Below are 20,552 nucleotides of genomic sequence, written 5' to 3'. Positions count from 1 at the left end.
ACGAACTTGGAAGCTAACCAGTAATGGCCAATGAGAACTTACTTTGAATTCTTTTAAAAAAAAATTAAACATAGAAGAGGAAGGTGAACTTAGCACACTCTTGCAGGTAGAATTTAAGTTGTAGCTACCATTCTGGAAATGTGTTTAAGATTAAGACTGTGAGTGAGTGAGTGTGTGTGTGTGTGTGTGTGTGTGTGTGTGTGTGTGTGTATGTGTGTGTGTGTATTTGTGTGTGTGTATTTGTGTGTGCAGGCCAGAGGTCAATGCTAGTTCTCCATCTCATTTTTTTTCTTAAAGTAGCTCTCTGAGCCTGACACTGGCCTATTAGGTTAAACTGTCTAGTCAACAAGCCCCAGGGACTGTCCTATCTCCATCCCCACCCCCGGTGTGAGGTTTCCAGGAATGTGTCATTAAACCTGGCTTTTACAGGGTGCTGGGAACAGAACTCAGGTCCTCATGCTTGTGTGGCAAATGCTTTCTCTCAGAACTGTCCCTTCAGCTCCCAGTACTGTTTCTTTATTTGTTTTTGGATGATGCATGACTTATTTCTGACTCTCATAATTTTGTGTTTTCCAAATTTCCCACATGGATTATTTCTCTATTCTCTATTTACAGCTTACCTAAAGAATGTGCTGGGTTTGGGACACATCAACTTCAATGTCCTCAGTGGCCTAGAGTTCCTAAGAGCAACCTTTCCCGCGGGAGATGCGCAGCTGAGATCACATGGAAAACAAATGACTGCGTACACGTAGAAAACTCCGCAGAGGCTTGGGCGTCATTGTGCCATGGAAACCCTTGATGCTTCCTCCTCTCTCATTCCCTAATGTGGTCCAGTGAGTGGCTGTGCTGCACAAATGCACTCAGACACTTAATTCCAAGCTTACTGATAAAGATTCGAGACAAAGGGGAGCTAGGTTTCAAGGACTCTCATGCCTGCTCCTCTCAGATGACGAATGAAAGGAGAGCCAGCTTTTGTGTGCTTCCCCTGGATGTATAAGTCACATCTGACAAACACTATATATTTAGGGCATTGTGTTGCCAGCCTTTTAGTCACTGTGACATGTATCTGATAGGAACAACTGAAAAGAGGAAAAGATAGATTTTGAATCATGGCTTCAGAGTTTTTAGCCCATGGTCAGCTGACTCCATTACTTTTAGGCCCATGATGAGGCAAAATGCCACAGTCAAGAGCATTCAGTGGGCAAAGATGCTTGATTCTTAATGATCAGGAAGCAGAGAAAGACAAGAGACAGCTAGGGACAAGATATACCCTGAAAAGGCATACTCCCAATGACCCCCTTCTTCAGGCAGACCCCACCTCTCAGTTCCCACACCCTCCGACAACACCACCAGAAGATTAATCTTCTGATGAGGTCAGAGTCCTCCTGATCCAACCATCTCTCCGTGACTGGGTTCATTAGTAGGAGACGAAGTCTTAATATAGAAACCCTTTGGGTGCCTCTAATGTCTCTACTACAAGTGGACAGTGTGTCGGCTTGATATAACAGCTCACCTTGAAAGGGCTCCCATAGTCAGACTTCAATATTTAATATAGGTACACCTCACAAAGGTATCTGTGTGTATATGAGGATACTTGATATCTACACTCAGCAAAATTCAAACTATAATGCATATAATCCATAGCAGCTGTGGTTGTCATGCTCTCATTAGGTCCCCAATACCGATTTCCCTTAGAGCCGAATGCTTGCACACGCTGACTGATGTCTCCCATTGGTCCCACTCCTCAGTCCCTAGTAAACACCACCCTACTCTCTAATAGTGTGAGTTCAACTTCTTCTCTAGCTCCACATGGACATGAGATTATAAAATATTAGTTGTTCTCTCTTGCTGATTTACCAAATATGATGCCCCTCATGCTATCCAACTTGTTGCAGATAAACCACTTTCTTTATTTAAAGGTTGAATAATTTCACAGTGTGCATGTCTGTATGTACCACTGCGTGTGCGTGCGAGCATGTGTGTGCGTGCGAGTGTGCGTGTGTGCACGTGTGTGTGCGCGCGCGCGTGTGTGTGCGTGCGAGTGTGCGTGTGTGTGCGTGTGTGTGTGCGTGCGCGCGTGTGTGTGTGTGCGCGTGTGAGTGTGTGTGTGTGCGCGTGTGTGTGTGCATGCGAGCGTGTGTGTGTGTGTGCGCGTGCGTGTGTGTGCGCGTGAGCATGTGTGCGTGCGTGTGTGTGTGCGCGTGCGAGCATGTGTGTGCGTGTGTGTGTGTGTGCGTGTGTGTGTGTGTGTGCATGCGTGCGTGTGTGTGTGTGTGTGTGTGTGCATCTCTTTCATTTTCTTTTCCATTTATCTGTCTACAAATACCTTAGGGTTTCATGTCTTGGCCACTGTAAATTATGTCGCAATAAATCACAGGAGTGAATTATCCCCTCAAGAAAGCAACTTTATTTCCCAGGACCAGGAGTGTTAGATTATACAGTAATTCTACTTTTAGTTTTTGTTTTCTGTAATGAATGGCGGTACAAATTTGTTTCCCAACCAAAGGTATACAAGGTCTTCCTTTTCCTCAACCACCTTATATAACATCGTGATCTGAATCTCTTGGCTTTTTGATAAAGGTAATGATAACTGTTGAAGGGTGACATCTCATTGAGGTTTTAATTAGTGTTTCACTTACGGTTGATGACACTAAATACCTTTCCTTATACCTTCTTGGTATTTAGATGTTTTCTTTGTGAGGACGTCTATGCAGGTGCTTGGCACTTGCTTCCCTAATGAGCTTTATGCATCTTGTATATGTCTTGCACAACTCATTATTGTACATATGGCTTATAAATATTCTCTTTATCCTGTAGGCTGCTGTTTTGCTTTGTCTATTACTTTATTTACTGTAAAATTATTTTTAGTTAACTGTTTTTTCCTATTCTGTTGCCTATCCTCTTGGCTTGCAAAGAAGTTTTTGTTTTATCATAGAAAAATATTGAATTTTGTCAAATGCATTTTCTGTATCTAATCAGATGGTCATATATTTTTTGTCCTGTATTTGTAATATGATATATTATATCATTTCATTTGTATGTGATGAAACTTCCTTATAGCCCAAAGAATAAGTTTTACTTGATCATGGTGTATGATCTTTTTAATATATTATTGAATTTAGTATGTGTTGTAGTTTGAATGTGAACTGTGCCCCATGGATTCATGTGTTTAATCACTTAGTTCCTAACTGATGGATGCGATTTGGAAAGGTTGCAGAATTTTTAGGAGGCAGGGCCTCACTGGAAGAAGAGGGTTATTGGGAGTGAACCTTAAGGCTTTATAACCCAATTCTATTTCCTGTTAACTCCCTGCTTCATGAGTGACTGAAGCTCTGAAACTGTAAGCCAGCCCCAATTAAATGTTTGCCTTTATAAGAGTTGCTGTGGGCATGGTGTCTCTTCACAGCAACAGAACACTGACTAAGACAAACCCATGGGAGTATGCCCCAAAATAAGTTCTTTCTCCCTTAACTTGCCTCTGTCAAGGTGTCTTGCCACAGGGATGAGAAAGTGGCTAAGGCAGTTTGGTATTGGGAAGTGGAACTTGCTGTGATTAACTTGACCATGAGATTCTTAGGCTTTTGGTTTGAGGGAGGAATTTGAAACACTTTGGAATTCTGGGTTTTAAAATACCTTGACTATTATAAAATGAGCGTAATGGGACTCTCTGGTGTGTGTGTGGGAGCTAAAATACAATGCAGGAAGAAACATGGATAGTGGAGGTCTGGTCATAGGTTTCAGAAAGGGGAACAAGGGCTCTATTGGGAGCTGAGCTAGGATCGATTTGTATACTTGGTTGCAAAATCTGGCTTCTTTCTGCTGCCTCATGAGAAGTTATGTGAAGATGAAGACAACCTGTTTGGCAGAGGAAAGGTGTTCAAGCAAGCTTTGCGGTCCAGACTAGGAGAGTACCAACAAGGTAGCTGTAAAGAGCTGCTAAGGAGATCAACACCATTACACAGCAGTTGCCAGATGTCTTGTCCACCAGCATAGGTTGTGCTTGAACTGTGAGCCAGATTTAACCCTTTCTCCAGTAAGTCGCTCTCATCAGATCACAGCAGGAAAAGCCGTCCAGGCCTCATGCTACTATTGTTGAGGATTATTTTTGTTTCTACACTCCTGTAATCCCAGTGCCTACTTTTCCTTTATTGTACTATCCTTATCTGAGCTTGTATAGAGGCAATATCAGGCTTTAAAATAGGTTGGGAGATACTTTCTCCTCTTTAACTTTGTAAGGAGAGTTTGAGACTGATTGGCTCTAGTTGTTAGATGGCTGCTGTGAAACCCTAAAGTTCTAGACTTATAGAGGGTAGAAAACCACATTTTTAAATTACTGTTAATCTTGTTACACATTTTACTTAGCCAGCCTATATGCTCCTAAGAATGAATCTATTTCTTCTAGGTTATTCAGTTGGTTGGTGTGTAATCATTTTTAGCAATTTTTTTTACTTTCTTTGTATTTCTGCAATATTTATTTTCTTGTTTCCTTTTTCATCTCTCTGGTATAGCTAAATGTTTGTCATTTTTATCTTTGAAAAATCGCCTTCACTGATTTATTTTCTACTGTTTGTCTAGTTTTTGTTCCATTTATTTCTATTCTGATCATGGTTAATTGACCCTTATGCTAATTTTGGACTTTCTTTATTCTTTTTATAATTCCATGAGGTATAGTATCAAGTTATTTAAATTTTTGGTCTTTTCAAACCTGATTTTTATCAGCATAAATCGCCTTCTTAGAACTGCTTTTCAGCAGCTTAAGTTTGGGTGTGTTACACTTCCCTTCTCATCTAGCTCCAGGTACCATTTGGCTTCCCTTTTGGTAACTTCCGCGATCCACTGGTTCGTCCGGTGAATGTTACATGATTTCCACCTATTTGTGAATTTTCATCTTTTGCTTTCCTACTGTTATTATTCTCTAGTTTCATACAGTTGTGGTTAGAAAATATGTGTAATTTTATTCTTAAATTTAAGGCTGGTTTTGGACTCCAAAATTATTGATCCTGAATATATCTCCTCTGTGCTTTGTTTTCTGCTGCCTTTAAGGAATTGTGTATTTTGGGCTTTAAAGTATAATTTAAGTGTAATGCTCTCCTATTGATTTTCTGTCCAGATGATATGTCCATTTCTAAAAGTGGGTACTAAAGACTCCCACTACTATTGTATTATTGCCTAAGTTTTCTTTTAGCTCTGTGAGCTTTGTATATTTAGATGTTTTGATGCTGTATGCATGTGTTTTTTAACAATTGTTTTAGTCTATTGATAAATTGACTTTATCATTAGATATTGTCCCCTTTGTTTCTTGATACAAAAGACTATGTTTTAATCATTTAAGCATTCTGTGAATTTTGATTGGTGAACTTAGTCCATTTACATTTAAAGTAATTATTGGTATATCAGGACTTAATATTGCTATTTTAAATTACTTTCCAGTTGTTTTCTAGACCTAGATCTTGATTCTGTTCATCTCCTCCTTTGCTTTTTTTGTGACTTGATGTTTTTCTATAGCAATTTATTTTTATTGCTTTCCCTTTTGTGCACTGACAAAGATTTGCTTTGTGGTTACCGTGAGGCTTGCATGAAATGTCTTATAGTTATACTGGTCTTTTTAAAGCTGACAGCAACCTAACTTCAGTGAAAGCTCTCACCACCTCTCTTCAAATGTGTGTTTTGGATGTCACAGTTTATCTGCTTTTGTATTTATTGGTATATTATCTTAGCTGCACTCATTCCTAATATTTTTGTCTTTAAAATATACTTGTAAACAATTTACCTACTATCAGAATATTGTAAATTCCATATGTACTTACTGGTACCAAAGACTTTCGTGTTTTGATATTATTAAATGGTCTAGTCTTGCTTCATCTCAAGGAGTGACTTATCATTTCTTGTAAGAGGAGTCTAGTGGTAATGAACTGTCTTTATTCTTGCTCATTTTGGAAAGTCATCTCTCTTGTTTTTTAAGGGTGACTTTGCCAGGTAAAGCATTCTTTGTTGGCAGAGGTTTTGTTATTGTTGTTTTATCTCTTTCAATATATTACTTTATTCTCCCCCAGACTGTAAGTATTTTTAAGACTTTAAATTATTTTCTCTTTTATCTCAGTGTATGTTTTGTCTGCATGTACCACATGCATGCTTGTGAAGAGGGCATCAGTTCCCCTGGATGCCCACATGAAATTACATGTGGGTGGTAGGGATGACTTTTGCAGTCTTCAGTGTTGCCTGTGCATTTATAGAAATGGCCATCTTTTCGCGACTTTTGGGAATGGTCTCAGAAATCAAATGCCTTCCCTGTGTGAGTTGAGGAGAAACTGTGGGACCATGCATAGTATTCAGCAGGTAGTTCCGCGGGTGAAAGGAAGAACATGTTGTCTTGGCTCAGAAATTTGGGGTTTCCAACATCCTTAACATGTGGCCCTTAGTGCAGCAAGGAATATGGTGGCAAAGGGGGCATCTTGGTATCCTCAGTGGTAGCTGTGACAAGAACCTGACACAGCAGATTTTGAGACCATTGTTGAGCATCTAACTGGATGCAAGAATGTACATGGTGACAAGGATGGGGCAGGGCCAACTGTGGATCTACGAATAGTGTGTGTTTACAAGCATAAGGCTGGTAATGTGTACATATAAAGACTGGCTTTGTGTACACATTTGGTTCATGGGAGCCAGCTACAGAGATTAGGCTAATTTTCTATATACAGCAGCAATAGGGCTTGAATTGCTAGTACAAATGCAGGTAAATGCAGGAACTATTTATGAACGCACACACAGTGTTGCTGAAAGTGATGGAGTGCTGAAGCTGGGGTTGGTTGTGTACATCTGTGTAGCTACAAGGGTTGACTGTGAGCACAAGAGCCCGTCAGTATCAAGGACAGAGTTAGTGGCCTCATAGACATCTATAGAGAGAGGCATCAGAGCTGACAATGCACATACTTACGGCTAGGGGGCCAGACGTAAGAGTGAACATGACTGTAGGGTTTCGTGATGAGTGTTAGAGCTGTTAGAAAGGCACATGACAACATGAGATGGCTGCAGGTGCATGCTTAGCTGAGGGACCCTGATAACAGGAATTGAGGCTAGCTGCCCGTGGGAGCATGGCCAATGGATTAGTTACAAGTACATATGCCGTGGTCAGCCTACGCTTGTAGTGGGTACACAGGTCGTTTGTTTGTGAGTTACTGGATGCACTGGGGTCTGGTTGGGTGCCCCTGGAGGATGAATCCTCAAGAGGGGAAGAAGAGGAGTAGTGGCCCAAACGCCTGGAGGCTGAAAAAGTGGAAAACGATGGGTTCCTTATTCCTTAGTGGTAAAGAGGTGGGGTCTATTTCTTCTGGGCTTTTGTTGGATTCCTATCAACAAAAGGTGGGTGGTGCTGTGATCCACCAGGCCCAACACTGCAGGGTGCACGGTAATGATATCTACAGGGGCTGTGCAGAAGTGACCAAGAGGGTGGTGGAGGTGCCCTGTGAAGGCTGCTGGTGTTCTCTCCAGAGAAGGCCACTGGAGACCATGGCGATTTCTGCTATACGGCTGATACTGAGAGCCCTGACCATCTAATTTGTTTCCAGATGTTGCCCTATATCTTGGTCATATTGGCCTCCCCAGTGATCTGGGTCGGAATGAGGCTAAGATAAGTCATGTGGGAACTGTTCTGAAAGTCTGGGGAAGCTGGCTGTTGAGCATGCTCTACCTTTTTACTGTGAGAGGAATTTGTGAGCGAGGGAATTCCTGTGCTGGCCATTGCCAATCTGGGGGATGGGATAATGCTGGTAAAATGACACTGGTGTTATTACCCAATTTTTGAGAAGTTATTCTCAATATTTCTTTTATTGTCTTGTAATTTCTTTCTTTTCTTTTTTTTTTTGGTTTTTCGAGACAGGGTTTCTCTGTGGTTTTGGAGCCTGTCCTGGAACTAGCTCTGTAGACCAGGCTGGTCTCGAACTCACAGAGATCCGCCTGCCTCTGCCTCCCGAGTGCTGGGATTAAAGGCGTGCGCCACCACCGCCTGGCTTGTCTTGTAATTTCTTAATTCAGTCTCAAGTTGTCCTAGACTAGCTTCTTTCGTTTGTGCATGGCTTTGAACTTGTTCTTTGTTTGGGAGAGGGAAAGAAACCTGGGACTCCCTTCCTTGCCTCTTGCTGAACTTACCCCTCCCTGCGTTTATGAACCTAAACTCCTACGCCATTTATTCCTTTCTATTATCACCGAGGAAGAGGTTTGTAGTGGGAAGTCCCAAGTGCCAACCGTATGACAATGTATTAGGAAAGTCTCCCTGCCTTAGGGCTCAATTTCTCTACTTGTCTAATGAAACTAGGGATCCAGGTTCTGCTTATCCCAGAGAGGCTGGCCTAGAGCTAGCAGATGGAGCCTGTATACCACCGGATATAGATCTAGAACTTTCCAAGACGGTGGCAAAAACTTAATAGTTATATGATCGTCATCTCAGTCCAGATTTCATGGGGAGTAACTAAACAGCAGTCACAGGAACAAATGTCTAATGACCATGGACAGCAGCAGGTCTCAGCACTGCTTACGCAGTGAGGACTCTCAGCACCCCCACCCACGGCTGCAGAACCCCACAATGAGTTTGGAACTGATACTGCCAAGGAGGTCAAGGGGTTACAGGTGAAAGAGGTTGGGTGTGTAGGTACAGGAGATCATTCAGACTCCATCTGGGGTCTTTCACCCTTCTGGCCGGTCACTGTATCTCACCGCCCTCCACCCCACCCATAGGCAAAGAGCCTGGCAAGTTGAAGAACCAGGAACATCTACTTTAGCTGTGGGATGAAGATTGTGGAGAACTTCGTGGCCAAGGAAGGCACCTGAGATTCAGCAGCACTTTCCCCGGCATGCTCATATGCAAAGAACTTCAAGAAGCTAAGAAGGTTGCCGTGGACATGATGGTGAAGAGCCCACTGGGAGGCTCGTGAGAATGGGAGCTGCCTAGGTCCTGTCTTCATTACTTGAGAGCAGCTTTTGTAAGCTTCTCAGCTGGAAGCCCGCATACCCTAGGAGAGCCAACTCTCCTCACCATCTTACATTGTAAACCAAAATTGGAGGCTCAGGTCTGGCAAAGGCCCATTGCTCACTTTTAATGAGACAGCCAGGGAAAGAAATTGGCATATGTTAGCAAAATGGCTCATCAAGGTGAGTAATTATCCTCATGACTGGGGCAGTTTACCCTGAGATGAAAGAATGTTCATCTCACCCTTCCTCGGGAGCTCTTGAGAGCCAGGACCAGGAGGCCAAGCGGAGCTTGACCACTAATCACAGATGTCGCCACTCGGCTGTCTCGCTATTTACCATGCTTGTCAGGTCCCAGATTCCAAAGCTTTTATGGGAACAGACTGCCACATGATGACGGGGGAGTAGAAGCCTAGAGCGTGTGATGGGTACAGGCCAGCCTTTCACAAGGCTTGGCTTGCTGGAGGGAGTGGTTCTGGAAGATGTTACAAACAGAACTTATCTTCACTCTAGTATTCCTATCTTCTTTTTCCTATGCACCATTCTCCTGCCTCGCACAATGAGCACTTAACGATGTCCAGATGTGGAGCTCCTAGTCCCATGGCTTTTAGCCTTCTGTCATTACAGTCAAATAGGTCATCTGGTAAGTTCCTTGAAAGCGGAGATGAAGGTGTTCCCTTCCTCTATGGACTCTGGTATTGTTCTTGGGATGCAGATTATACCACAGAGCAAGCTGCCTTCAGGTCTCAATACCATGAAGCATTCCAGAAGAGCCAGGAGCACATACATGGCTAATTTGTTTCCCCCTGTAGCTGTTGACGAGTGAGATTCTCAAGTCTAATTTACAGTTTCACTCTAGGTCCCAGCATGCTTTATACATAATTCCACTCTTCATGCCCCCTTGATTCTCTTTCGTTTTTCCTCCCTCGTTGCTTGATGAGCTCCATGAGGGCGGACCTGCCTATCTTGAGTTCTGTTCTAGCTCCATTCTGAGCCCATCATGAAACCTATCACTTGGTTACAGAATAATGCAGGTCTTGCAACTTTTGCATCCTTCTGTGCTACTTAAAGGATATCTGAAAGAAAGTGGGGATAATCTATAGATACCCACGCAATTCACACTGCATCTGACTATGCACTTGAGAAATAGTACCATTTCATTACAATCAAGTTATAGTCCAAGTGGATTGAGTTGATTGGACCTCTGGCTGTGTGTACGCTATAATAAGATTCATATTAATGGTGATGGGAAATATCCAAATGGTTTTTAAGGAACCATTTTCAGTGCAATTCAAGCTGGGAGGAAGGCTCTGCTATGGTTGAAATTCTCAAAGGGGAGGTTGGCAAGAATTTTAAAGATTCCTTAGCAAAGTTATGGTTGGGAGGTGGTTTTAAATTCCCAATTCTGTTAGTATCGCTTTGCCTGGATGCAGAAAGCAGGTTGTTGTGGTGGTGACTGGGGGAGCTGGGGCTCATGTTATAACTGATAATATCGAAAGGGACCCAGATGTGGCCAAGGTGATGATGAGGCTCACACCTGGATAATAATTAAATAACTCTTCCAGAAACCATCTTCATTTTGTATATAAACATGTACAATTATGAGTTCTCCAGACATATTCATTGAGTTTCTGGGATTTCCTGAAAGTAGTTTAGACTTAGCAAGGTTCTAATTATAAATGAACCATCATCAAGAGCATAATTGGGTCATGATGCTTAGATAAAAGGTTTCAAGGGAGGTACCACTGTCAAGTACCTGTGGGGGCCTCTCTTGGCTCGAGAGTGAGTTTGTTTTCCTGATTGTACTGGAATCTTCCCCAGGACACTCACCGTTTCTGTCGATGGCAAAAGGCACATCTGTTGTGACAATTTCATAGTTGCAGATCTGGCTGTACTGGGGGGAGCAGTCCTCATCGATGGCTTCCACCTGCAGGATGCTGTCGTAGATCTTGCCCTCTGTGACGATGGCCTTGTAGGCTGGCTCTTTGAAGGTGGGAGCAAACTCATTGACATCCTTCACCTGGATGTGGACCACAGCCCTGGAGCACAAATCAGAAAGGAGAAATGATGGTAAAGAAGGAATCATACCATGTGTTGTGGGACATTGATCCAATCCAAGGTCATGTGACTGCAGAAGCCTCAGGGCTCTCAGTCGGGGCAGTAGGTGCATGAGCACCTCTGTCTTCCCTCCCTCTGGGAACCAACCATCTACCTGCTCTCGCCTTGATGCTGAGCAACTCTGCCCTAAAGAATCCTCCCCATTCGTTATCATTCCCTATTGCCTAATTCAGGCTACATATCCCCTCGCCATCTTCTCCCTTATCCCCATTCCCTTCATTTATTCACACAACCCCCCACTCAGTAAGTACCTGTGGGGCCTCTCTTGGCCTCGAGAGTGGGGACAGTGAGTTTGTTTTCCTGACTGTACTGGAATCTTCCCCAGGACACTCTTCCATTATTCTATGCTCTGAGCCAAACTCCACATGGAGAGAGCAGAGTTGACTCATGCTGAGGCATATGTGACAGAGAAATGAAGAGCTTTGCAGAAATGAAAGCTTTAGACTGGCTATGAGCCGAGGGCTGGGCTTAGGAGGATCAATGCTTTCACTTGGTCTTGGACGTGGCCTTGGAGTCCCTTCCGGAGAAGAAAAGCAGGTAGAACATTCCCAGTATAGAAACCAGCTGTGCAGATGCTCTGTGGGCACTCAGTATCACCTCGGCCACATCTGGGTCTTTTTCTAATATGACCGGTTATAACACCAGCCCCCTCCTCCACCACCAATCACCAGCTCCTAGTCAAAGTAATGCTAATGGAACTGGGAATTTTAGACCACCTTCTAGCTATACTTTTGGTGTGACCCCTAGATGGATATATTTAAAGAACAGTTTATAAACAGAATAAATGGAGGTGGATAGCCCAGGGCAGAAGGGGGAGATGGAACTCACTTGTGTGACTTCTTCCAGGCTGCCTCCCGGGGCCCCACACCGCAGTCATAGGCCTGGATGATGAACGTGTACTCTTTCTGTAGCTCACAGTCGATGGGACTCTTGGCACGGAGCCGGCCTTCTCCAGATGTCTTGTTGAGCACCACAGCCTCAAAGGGCAGCTCCTGCCCGTGGATCTTGAATGCACAGATTTCCCCTGCAGAAGGAGAGAGTATAGTGATTACAAGTGTCGGTAATCTCCAGGCTGAAGACAGTGCCTCTGCTGGGCCAGATTCACAAGCCCCACACTTCTACCTATTTTCCTCCATACACTCAGAATGCTCTAGACTCGATCTCTAGAGATCAGCCCTACATGTTCATTTCATCAAGAAAAAAATGGAAGTTTTACATGCATGGGGATGTCACCCAGCAGGTACTTATGTCGTCTTTGTATGAGGAGTGATTTTTCCCAGTTTCTAGCCTCTCTGGAAGATTTTCCCTTGCTTTGTGCCCAGTCTTGAATTAAGCAACTTGCTAACAGTTGAAAGACAAAGGAACGTTGATAGAAAGAATTGAAGGCCAGAGATGTGCCTAGTCTATTGTCTTGTGGTAATGTCTTCAATGCTTGAAAGTGTGTTCCGTGGGCTGGCAGCGTTGGTGATGAGAAGATGCTTAGGAACAGGGTCCTAGGTCCTGCCAGACCTGTGCCAGAGCCTTCATTCATCTTAAGCATGAGCATTGCTTTCCTGGGTCCTTTACTCTGGTTTACACACAGCATATTGCTGCAGCTGAATCCCTCTCTTCCCTCCTCCAGCCTCCATTATGTCTCTCTACCCTCTCTCACAGTGGGGGTTGGCAATTTTCTCTTTTGAAACAGTGGGAGTGAGTCTCTGTGAGTCCAAGATTCCCCATGGAGCTTGAACAGCTAACTTCTTAAAGAGCAGACATGTTGTGAAATTAATGCATTTTGCCCCTTCAGCGGGGTTGATGTTTATTATAACTGTTTCTCGGCATTAAAATTATAAGATCACAAGAATCTCCTTTTCCTCCTCTGTTTGTGAATATTTATTTCTTGAACTCTGACTATAAAGCAGGCCCTGTAGTAAATGTTTTGAGATGTGCTGAAAATTTGAGACGTGTCCTCTTATGGTATTGAGAGCACTTGCAGACGTCAGCGGATGGTGCCCAGCTATCCAGAGGCCACTTATGGCACTTAGGGGTATGCTAGCACTTGAGACGGGTAGGGAAGCCCAACTGAAGGTTACTAAAGTATGGAACCAATATATCTGGGTTCAAACTTCAAGTGTGCTATGTACGAATGACAGGTTTAAGGTAAGTGACAGTGCTTCTCTGGGTTTTAGGTGTGTCATCAGTAAGGTGGTTCAGGGGATGGTGTCAGGGAGAAGGACATATTTTCTGAGATGCCTCACCCTTGGTCTGGCATTGCTTTAGGTATATGCCTGGACCAGGGAGAGGCACGTGAACTGCCGGGGACGTGCCTAGGAGAATTTGCTTTCAGGGTGGCAGAGGCACTGGCTTGTCTCACTCTAGCCCAGACCCTTTCCAGCTGTTGCTAGGTGCTGACAGTTCGAGGCAAAGGAATAATGTAATTGATTGCACGCCTGCTTTGGGCAATGACCTTTGTATCTAGGCAATCTTATTTGACCTTCATGACAAGCTGACAAGGCAACTGTTCTATACAAGTTTATACATATCACAATTGTCCTTCTGTTGTTAAGCCTGGGTCCTACTATTTAGTTCAGGATGGTCTGGAACTTACAATCCTCCTACCTAGCCTCCTAAATGATGTGAGATTATAGGCCTTCATGACTCAAACTTACATGAATTACAAAAAGAAGTAGGAGGAGGGAGAAGAGGAGGAAGGAGAAAAGATGGAGGAGGGAGAAGAAAAGGAGGAAGGAGAAGAGGAGGGGGGAGAAGAGGAGGAGGGAGAAGAGGAGAGAGACGAGGAAGATAATAAGGTTACTTGCTCAATGTCACTAGGTAAACTTGGGCATTAAGTGCAGGTATGGCTGACTTGTAAACCCACATGCTTTCTCCTATGCCGCTCTATCTCCGAAGAATACTAAGATATCTACAGAGCCCCCCAGGGATGCCTCTGGGAATGATTCATATTCTAATCCAAGTATGGCTGAGCTGAGTCCTGCATTTTCCATAGAGGCAGCATGCCCTGATCTCTTTCTAACAATGTTTTCTAAGATGTTCAATCAATACCAATATTACCTGTGGGCTTCTGCTTTTCTGATTATTTCTTTGATCTTCAATTTCATTATGAACATTCCACTTTCACTACCTCCTTTTCTGGTTATTTCTCAAATATAGATATACAGTAATGGGTAGAATGGGTTGTGGGGCAGGTTCTAACAGGAACATAGGCTTCCATTAACGGCTGCTGTCCAAGGTTCACTGGGCGCCTCAGCATGGCCCATTCTGACATGGGTAACTCTGTAGCCTTTAGCGCAGAAGAACAGGTTTTATCTGATCCTTGAGTTTAATTCCTGCTCTGAATTAGCTTGTGTGCCATGTGATTCCATCCCAAGATCAGGACCTCTGTGACAATGTTACCAATGTTCTCAAACTGGTTGCAGAGCATTCTCTGAAGTGCCCATCCACCATCATGATTATAAGGCTAATCAGACCATTTCATTCTGAAGAGCCAACCTAGACCCAAAATAGATGAGGGTAATTTTCTGCTGGGAACATCTGATCACAACCAAAGTAGTTCACAAGACTCAGCAATCCTTAAGAAGCAAAAAGGGAGGGGGAGGGAAAGGACACAGAGGAGACCCAGGAGAAGTAAACTTTTGGGTCATGCATTTCCATCTTGCTTAGTTCAGTGTAATTCAGTGACACTAGCATTTTGGAGGACCAACTGTTATAATTTGGATATGAAGTGGCCCCACCCTCCCAAGACTCATTTATTGCAGGCCTGATTCCCCATGTAGCAGCAGTCAGAGGTGTGGCAATAATGTGGTGGAGGGATTGAGGATCCACCATCACCAGGTCATCAGCAGGTCAGCAGGAACCTTCTCTTTTTCCTCTTGTCCTTCCTGGCTGTCATAAAAACAGCTTTGTTCTACCTGGTGCCCCCACTGTGATTCTCAGTCTCACCTCAGACTTGAGGCAATAGGGCTAAGGGCCCACACAGCCTTATCTGGGGCCCAGAGCAACAGTGCCAGAGGTCCATGCATTGAAGCCTCTGACACAATAAACCACAGCAAACCAGTTCTTTTTCAGGTATTTTGTTAAAGTGGCAGAAAACTGATGATCGTAACAAATAAGCCCTTGCACTACACTTGAAACACAAAGGACTTGGGTACCTTAAAATATCAGGTGTTATCAAGGAGCCCTGGGGTTGCAGGAAGACCCAACTACAAACGGGACAAGCTCAGTGACTTCTTAGTGTTCACCAATGCAGGCTGAAAGAGAATTTGGTCCCTTTGGGGCATAACTTAGAACTCAAATCACACTAATTCTCAAGCCTCTTTACTGGATGCGCATGCTCCGGTTGTACAAACATTTTCTTGATAGAGAATCCATCCATTCATGCAGTAAATATTTATCAGGAACTAAGGGCCAGGCCTCAGTGAAGCAGTGATGAACACAGCCCCAGCTATGGTCCACACACTGCTACTTGCAGTCCAGGAAAATGCGCCGGCAGATAGCCACATCCCTATGTGAGGAACAGGAAGTAAGTACCACATGCGCGCTGAAGAAGAGATGCAGAGTTCAGACCAGGCGGGACATGCAGGGTATGCCCGCCTAAGCATGTGAAGGCCGTGCAGAGAATGCAGGAGGAGAAAGAGGAGTTACAAGTCTACTGGAACGACATCTTGTTTCAGACAGAGGGACAATATGCCTTGGGGACCTTCACTCAATAGGAATGGGCAGGGTGAGTCCAACAGTGTGGGGTCCAGTGTGGCAGTAAAGAAACTATTGTAGGACCAGCTTCCTGGGTGTGTGATGTGGGAGCACACAGGGCTCTGTGGTCAGAAAGGCACTGGGCTCCAGTTAAATGTTTGTGTTTGAAGCTGATGTTGCTGAGGCTGGGGAGATAGTTCCGGGACTAAGAGGGTTTGTTTTGCTGTCATAAGGATCTGTGTCTGAATCCCTAGCATCCAGGTAAAAAGACAGGAATATCTATTCATACCTGTTACACAGCACTGAGGAGTGCAGACAGATTCTGAGAGCTCTGGTCCTGTGAGATACCCTGTCCCAAGGTAATGGCAGAGAATGATAGAGAAACTCCGTGTCCTGCCCTGGTCTCCGTGTGCTCAAACACAGGCACAGGCGGTACATGGACCACGCACACAGGCACCATACACACAAACTGGCGCTACTTAGTAGCGAAAAAGGTTTTTCATTTTTCTATAGTTAAGGCTATAGAAAAGGTTTTTCATTTTTCTATAGTTAGGGCTATATCAATTAGAAATATTACCACAAATTGAATGAAAGAAAGAAAAAGTTAAGAGAAAAACCCGGGGTGGAGTTTTGGCATAATGATGCTTGTACTAACTCTCAGCATCAATACCTAATATACTGGGTCACCTTGGTCTAGAGTTTGTTACTAATAAAGATTTTCTGTAGGAGGATGAAGCACTTAAAAACAAATCAGACCGAATGGTCTCCAAATAAAAACATCACTATCAAAATCTTGCTTTCCAACATGCTTTGTGCGTGAGTGTGGGAAGCCGGTGTGGCAGAAACAGTTTTTGACACACACAGGTTAGCATCAGGGGGCAATCAGCTGAGATCACCGAGCCTCTGGGTGCCAGAACCTTCCCACAGTCGCTGAAGGTAAATGAACTCAGTTCATCACAAACACGAGCCTGAACAGAAGGAACAGTCATAGTTCCGAGGTAGGATGTGCTGGCTCCTACCCCTCAAGCTTCTGTCTGTGGTGCACTGTTGCCTTCTCTTCAGCAGGAAGGCACTCCCCAGACTCAGCAGAAATTGGTATCGCTATCTCTCTGGCTCTGTCAGAAGTTTCTGAGAAAAATGTTTTTAAATTGATTTTCTTTATTTTTTTTAAATTTATCTTATGCGTGTGACTCTTTTGTCTGCATGCTCATATGCCTGGTACTCGCAGAACTCAGAAGAGAGCATCTGATCCCCGAAACAGGAATTACAGATGATTGTGAGCTGTCATGTGAGCATGGGGGATCAAATTTGGTCCTCTGCAAAAACGAGTGTGCTAAACTGCTGAGCCATCTCTCCGGTCCTCTAAACTGCTTTTCAAAGAATATTTTTGAAAGCACAACTCTTATACTTGAACAAAGGTTTGTGTGGATTCCATCTTCCAGATGAGGAAACTGAGTCTGGGAGAGGCCAAAGGACTCCTCCGGGGTCACTTTGACAATGAGGAATGGAATGTACATGTGTGCATTTAGTCCCAGACCCATCAGTCCATGCATGGCACTCGTTACCCCGTCACTGGGATGCTCCAGCACAGAGCTTCTCTAGGGCAGTCTGGCGAGATTCCAAGGCTCTTTGTAGGGTACCACAAGTGCATGGTGACATCCTCTTACCACTAAGATGCTATCTGGCTTTTCACTAAGCTGAGTTTTATGCTGCTGATGTAAAAGCAATGCAAATAAAGGCATGGGAGGCTGAGTAGTGCCTAGCTGCCTTTTCACCGTAGCATCCTCACAGTTAAAAAACGAAGTTAATATCAGCAGAGAATGACTTTAGTTCCTCAGTAAATGATATCGATTTTATTGAATTTGTTCGTCTAAACCCTCGGGTTCATACTTTCTTCTTGGTCCTGTTGTTTTGAGACAGGGTCTCATCATACTGCCCAGGCTAAGATAATGTGTGATTCTCTGCCTTCTGAGTTCCGGCATTGCAAGCATATACCAGCACACGACTTCATGTCCTTTGGTGTTGTGTGTGAGGAAACTGAAAGAACGGTTGCATCCCTGGCACAGCAGGTGTGATGTCTGAAAAGCGGCGAGGAAGGGAAGTTGCGAGCTCGGCAGGGACTTTTCAGAGGTCTTTTTTCATTTGAAAGGATGGTAGACGGACACACAGGGTCCATGAAATGGAAGTGTTTGTTGGCGATGTTAAAATTTGAGCTTTTGGTTTTGGAAAACTTGTGTCTGCTATAGTGAGCTTAACAATCATGGGCAGTGATAACCGATGTGACCTTGTGATACCTCATAATGAAAGGCTTCCAATTTTGAAAAATTCCCATTTAACAGGATATATGCTGTCTATAAATGACCAATGCAGAATATCACATGGTTATACATGGTAAAAATTCAAAGTACAAGAGAGATCAATGACTTTTTGTTGTTTGTTTTGTCTTCTTTTGTTTGTTTTTCAAGACAGGACTTCTCTGTCTAACATCCCTGGCTGTCCTGGAACTTGCTCTGTAGACAAGGCTGGCCTCTAACTTAGAGATCCACCCGCCTGTGCCTCCCGAGCTCTGGTATTAAAGGCGTGCACCCCTGTCGCCTGGCTCAGACCTATGGCTTTTAATGTAACAGTGTGCACTGGCTGAGTGCCTGGGTTTCTCTAATTTCTTATTAGAAACCCAACCCTCAGAATAATCACCTTAGAAGGGGATGTCTTTGGGAGTCAATTGTTCCGGTTGTGTCTTCAGGTCTTGTGTAAGATTCTGGAGGGAATGTCTGCAAGCTGAACACTGGCTTTGCCCGTAGTACAAAGACTTGCCTTTACAGATAAACTCCAGGGAGACTTCCTGCCTCTTCTGCTATTCTCTCACTCACAGTGAGAAGGTACCACTTAGGAAGAAACAGTCCCTCGGAAGACAGCAAGTTTTCCAGCGTTTTTATCTTATTAGACTTACCAACCTCCATAGCTGTGAGAAATAAATTTCTACAGTTTTTAAAATTCCAGTCTGTGGTATTTTGTTGTAGCATCCTGTATGGACAATGATACCTTGTATAATAAGTACATCAATTTACTTTCACTTTCTATATTTGTCTCTTAAGAAACTACAAAAGGACTTCAGATGTATGTAAACAAGAATATCTGCTATTATCACAAAAAAGATTATTAAAGTTCTTCCCCCTTCCTTGCTGCATAATTCACAATTTTCTAATTGTCATATTTTCTTCACCTATTCCAGCTTGAAAGAACAGTGTACATGGAAGGCAGCACCAGACCGAAGGTTCTAGATACTTCTATTGAGCTAGACATTAGATTGCAAAAACGTTGGCAAGGCTTTTTATTATAAATTTGCATTGGAAAATATATTTGTCAAATCTTGTTATTTATGGCAACCTGCAATGAGTTTATTATTGCTGTTTTACACGAAGAACTGCACATTTGAAAGTGTCTCAGGTTTGGTTTCTAATTAAATAAATATTGATGAACGACCCACACAAAGAAAAGTGCTTGAGGGCACTAACTAGTGTTTGAGAACATAAAGAGGTCACGAGAACAAAACTCCTGGGAACTGCTGTTCTTCCCATTTCCCAGATGTGGCTGTCACATAGTTCGTGGGGTTAAAGCCTGCTCCTGGTGTGCAACTATGACCCCAAGCCCTGCAGAGAACTCGCAGACGTGTTTGTTTGCCTCTCACATGTGGGTCACTGTAGAAATGTCCAGGCAGAATTTTCTATCTATACAGTAAAGTGCTGGGGTAAAGAAACACCATTCTGCTTCCTGTAAATCGAGGGCCAGCCAGGCTGGGTTGAAGCCTTAGCGCTGTGGCTGATTGTTTTTGTGGTCCTGCACGCATCACTTTTTCTCTGCTTGCTTCCTCATCTCCAACGCGAGGTCCCAATTAGTGGTAGTGACCTCTCAGGGTTGTTGGAGGGTTAAGTGACTTGATATATGCAAAACATTTCATGTCTGACCCGGAGGAAGTGTCAATGCTTTCTGTGACCTCTGTCATTATATTAAACAAAACGTACAGCCTTCCGGTGAAGTCCCTCTTTCTGCTTGAAAACCAAAGAGAGTGAATGGGCAGCTCATTTAGCCATCAGAAATAATTCCAGTGTATGTCGTACATGTCATCAAAACAATCTTTCAAGGGAAAGCATCTTGCAGCAATTGGCTGTAACTCATACATCCCCCTCCCCTGCCCAAATGTCACCAGCCAGTGACAGTACCTTGGAAGTTACATGGCATCAGTACTGCTCCATAGGGGAGGGGGAGCTCGGAGTGGAGTTGGATTTGTTTAACTATTTTTGCTTATCAGAGTGTCTGGTGTTTTTGGATACAGTTAGGGGAACTGAATATGTTTTTCCCGAGCAGACTCAACCATTCCTGCATCTCCCAGAACCATCCCATCCTAGTGGCTGCACCGTCCCTTCAGAAACCGCACTACAAACACGATGAGAGTCGTAGAGCGAACATCTGTCCAGGGCGAGACTTGCAGTAGAGGGAAAGATGGGTCTTGGGGCCCTCCTCCTCCGGACTGGACCACCGGCTGTCAGCTATACACTCTGTCCTCCCTAGCACCCACTTGGCACTCAGTTGGCACTGACTGCACAATCCCAGGGCTGAGCGCAGGCTTTCGAGTATACTTTTATAGTCACTGTGAGCATAATACAACGGGAAAGGACAGATGCTAATTACATCCTGGGAAATCATGCTCAGAATATCAAGTTAGAGCTGTACTTAGGAATAAGCTTATACTCAAACAAATTGACTTGAAGCCCCTCTTCTTCAGA

The 20,552-nt window shown here is 43.9% G+C and overlaps 1 protein-coding gene across 2 annotated transcripts in view; it reads right to left on the bottom strand.

Annotated features, from left to right (window-relative positions):
- Clstn2 (calsyntenin 2) overlaps positions 1-20,552 on the bottom strand; it is a 558,760-nt gene that overhangs the window by 123,506 nt on the left and 414,702 nt on the right. For both annotated transcript variants that reach the window (XM_075964915.1, XM_075964916.1), the window contains exons 3-4: positions 11,908-12,103; positions 10,792-11,000 (exon numbers count right to left, since the gene is read on the bottom strand). In XM_075964915.1, coding sequence (XP_075821030.1) covers positions 10,792-11,000; positions 11,908-12,103 — 405 coding nt within the window. The remainder of the gene's footprint in view (positions 1-10,791; positions 11,001-11,907; positions 12,104-20,552) is intronic.

Source organism: Microtus pennsylvanicus, chromosome 3, assembly GCF_037038515.1.
Source record: "Microtus pennsylvanicus isolate mMicPen1 chromosome 3, mMicPen1.hap1, whole genome shotgun sequence".
NCBI lineage: Eukaryota > Metazoa > Chordata > Mammalia > Rodentia > Cricetidae > Microtus > Microtus pennsylvanicus.
Note: the sequence above shows the minus strand (reverse complement) of the source record. Positions and strands in the feature narration are given on the sequence as shown.